General features: G+C 41.1%; 1 protein-coding gene across 1 annotated transcript in view; it reads left to right on the top strand.

Annotated features, from left to right (window-relative positions):
• Positions 1 to 1,283: 1,283 nt before the first annotated feature.
• The window catches only part of SMIM14 (small integral membrane protein 14), a gene marked incomplete at its 5' end in the record, with an annotated part of 8,713 nt that continues 7,344 nt past the window's right edge, over positions 1,284 to 2,652 (top strand). The window contains one exon of the mRNA XM_010153000.1: positions 1,284 to 1,332. Within this exon, the coding sequence (XP_010151302.1) occupies positions 1,284 to 1,332 (49 nt within the window). The remainder of the gene's footprint in view (positions 1,333 to 2,652) is intronic.

The raw sequence follows: 2,652 nt of genomic DNA, 5'->3' as shown, positions 1-2,652 counted from the left end.
ACTTCCTAAGGAACTCCTTTGTAGGCTCAGTAAATTTGCTAGCAGATCTTAATATATCAATGGAGGAATGAATGTGATCTGTCTCCAGTTACATTTTTTTCTTTCTCAAATGCATCAGTCATTGAAAATCATTATGATAAAGGAAGGAGCTTAAACTTTTCCAAATGTCTTCCCCTTTTTGGCCGCTCATCTGTTTCCTCAGTGTGTTTTGCACAGTCTTATGACTACATACAGCAAATCAGGTATGCCAGTGCAAGGAGAAATTGAGTTTGTAGAAATTATTCACTTCTTTCTTTCATAAGATACATCATCTTTCCTTCTCTTTTACATATGTATATTTACACTGATGATAAACAGATTGGCCTGTTGTGACAAGAAGCGCTGGGGTTTGTGACACTACTGAGACGTAAAACATGTCAAAAAGCAAATGCCAATTCTAATTAAGGCATTGTAACAATTCTGTACTTCTTACAACTTCTATTCATCAGTGTAGTTTACGTAAGCAGGGAAAGAACCTATTTCCATAATACAGCAGATTAAATCCTATCTATTCAACCTCTCTGTACCTGATAAAAACTTTAATATATTCTTTCCTTTTTGACTCTGTCATCTGTAAAATAGCTATATTGATTTGCATGTTATCCAGTGTTGACTTTTCTTGCATTTAGCAAGCTTACCTAGTCTGTGAATACAAACAGTCATTAGAGTTGCTAACAGCACTTTAAATTTTACCGAATAGTAAAGAGAAAAAACAGCAAAATATATGTTAAAATCTGCTTTAGAAAAAAGATCTTAGGTGGAAAGAATAGTAGTTGCTATGTTTAAAAATGAAATTTTAATTTGGCTTCTCTGTGCCTAACCGTTATCACAGTCTGATCGTTTATTGTTATGTAATCACAGAGTATCTTAACGTTACTTGATCTAGATAATAGCACTAACACCTAGCCATTGTAAATCCTGAAATGTGTGTAGGGACCGTATCTTTATCTAACAATGACTGCATCACCGTAGATTTTTAACCTGAATTTTAAAAGGCGTTCAGTGGCTGCAACCTGTGTGGAAGCAGTATCTTTGGTCAGGTGATTTAAAGGTATTATGTAAATACTGTTCAGCAACTACCTCCGTACCTGCGGTTCTTCATGCATCGTAAGCCAAGTGCGATGCAGTAAAGGATCAGTTACCATCTTCCTTAAACTTCTGCTCTGACGTTATACTAAGTTACGGTTTTGGTAAGAGCTGACCCAGTCTCATTGCTAACTGTCATGCCTTTTTCTCTGTTTCAGCTGAGACAATCCCAGTCGTACTGCACAGACACAGAATGCCTTCAGGAATGTGAGTAACTATTGCGATCAGGTGCATGGAAGTAAAATAAATGGTACTGATTAAAATACAGTCTGACTGGTCTTTAAAACACAGCAGTTGATTTAATGGTTTAGGAACGCATTATGTGAGATCAAATAGTACAGTACTAAAATTGTTACGTGGGGGAGGCAATTTCTGAGTATCTGTGGTGCAGGTTAACATCTGTACCTTGGAAGCGTTGTATAGGAGCAGCAATGTTGAGCAGGCTGGAGGTATCAATATACCAGCATCACCATTGACTGGGCCCCAAGCATTACTGAATCTTAGCATTAACCTTCAAATAGGATGATTTCAGGTTTTCCCTAAGGAGAAAATACAGAAGAGGCTTTATTTGTCCTCCTTCCTGTCATAGCAGCCTAACCACATGTACACATGTTCAGGGCTGGGGCTGAGTAACTTACTGTCAGTACTGTGAACCCCCTACTCCACTGTGAGGGAGAGGAGATTGCCCACCAGCTCGGACTGAAAAGTTGCCATACACCATGACTGCATTTCTGTTGGACTTGGAGGCTGTGTAGTTAATGAATCAGAGTACTGATGTGTATACTTGCTTGGAATTTGCTGTGAAATACATCCAGAAGACTCCCAAATGGTGAACATAACTAGGAGAGTCAAACGTTACCAGCATCTGCGGGGAAGCATAGCTGTGCAGAGGTTATGCAGTGATGTAAGCTTGCCCTGAGGCACTCTGTTTACACTTTCCATGGTCTAGAGGGAACATCACCAAATGCTTATAAATAAAAATTAAGTGGAACTGTTTTTCTTACACTGCCTTACCAATTGAGCATATGCACTCACGCAATTAGCCTGCATCAGGCCTACTGTAATGCTTGGAGTGAGCAGGGAGCACCTGAGCAGTGTTCATGGAAGCAGGAGCTGCTGGTGTCTGTCTTCTACAGGTCTAGGAGCAGTGCAGTCAAGGTTTCCAGGACCCTGGGGAGAGGGCAGGCCTCTCTTCACTCTCATGTTCCTCCCTCTTCACTCTCCAGCAAAACCTGTTTAGATACGGGCATCTAGTTTGGATGTGCACTGTGCCCTCCCAGCGTGAAACAGTCCTGGGTGCATTGCCATGCTGGGCTGAGGGGGAAAAGCTGTGAGCTAACCCCTGGAAAAAAGTGGGGCACACGTGCCATCGCAGTGCTGCTGGCTTTACTCTTTCTTTACGGGTTTTCCAAGTTACACTTTGTGTCTGTGACTTCCAGTACGCTTCCTCTCCCAAATGCTTCTGTCCTAGGCCAGACTTTTTCATCTCCCACACCTTAGCCCTCTATGTGTGGGTTTTTTTTTTTA

This window comes from Eurypyga helias, unplaced genomic scaffold, assembly GCF_000690775.1.
Source record: "Eurypyga helias isolate BGI_N326 unplaced genomic scaffold, ASM69077v1 scaffold6046, whole genome shotgun sequence".
NCBI classification, from domain to species: Eukaryota; Metazoa; Chordata; class Aves; order Eurypygiformes; family Eurypygidae; genus Eurypyga; species Eurypyga helias.
Note: the sequence above shows the minus strand (reverse complement) of the source record. Positions and strands in the feature narration are given on the sequence as shown.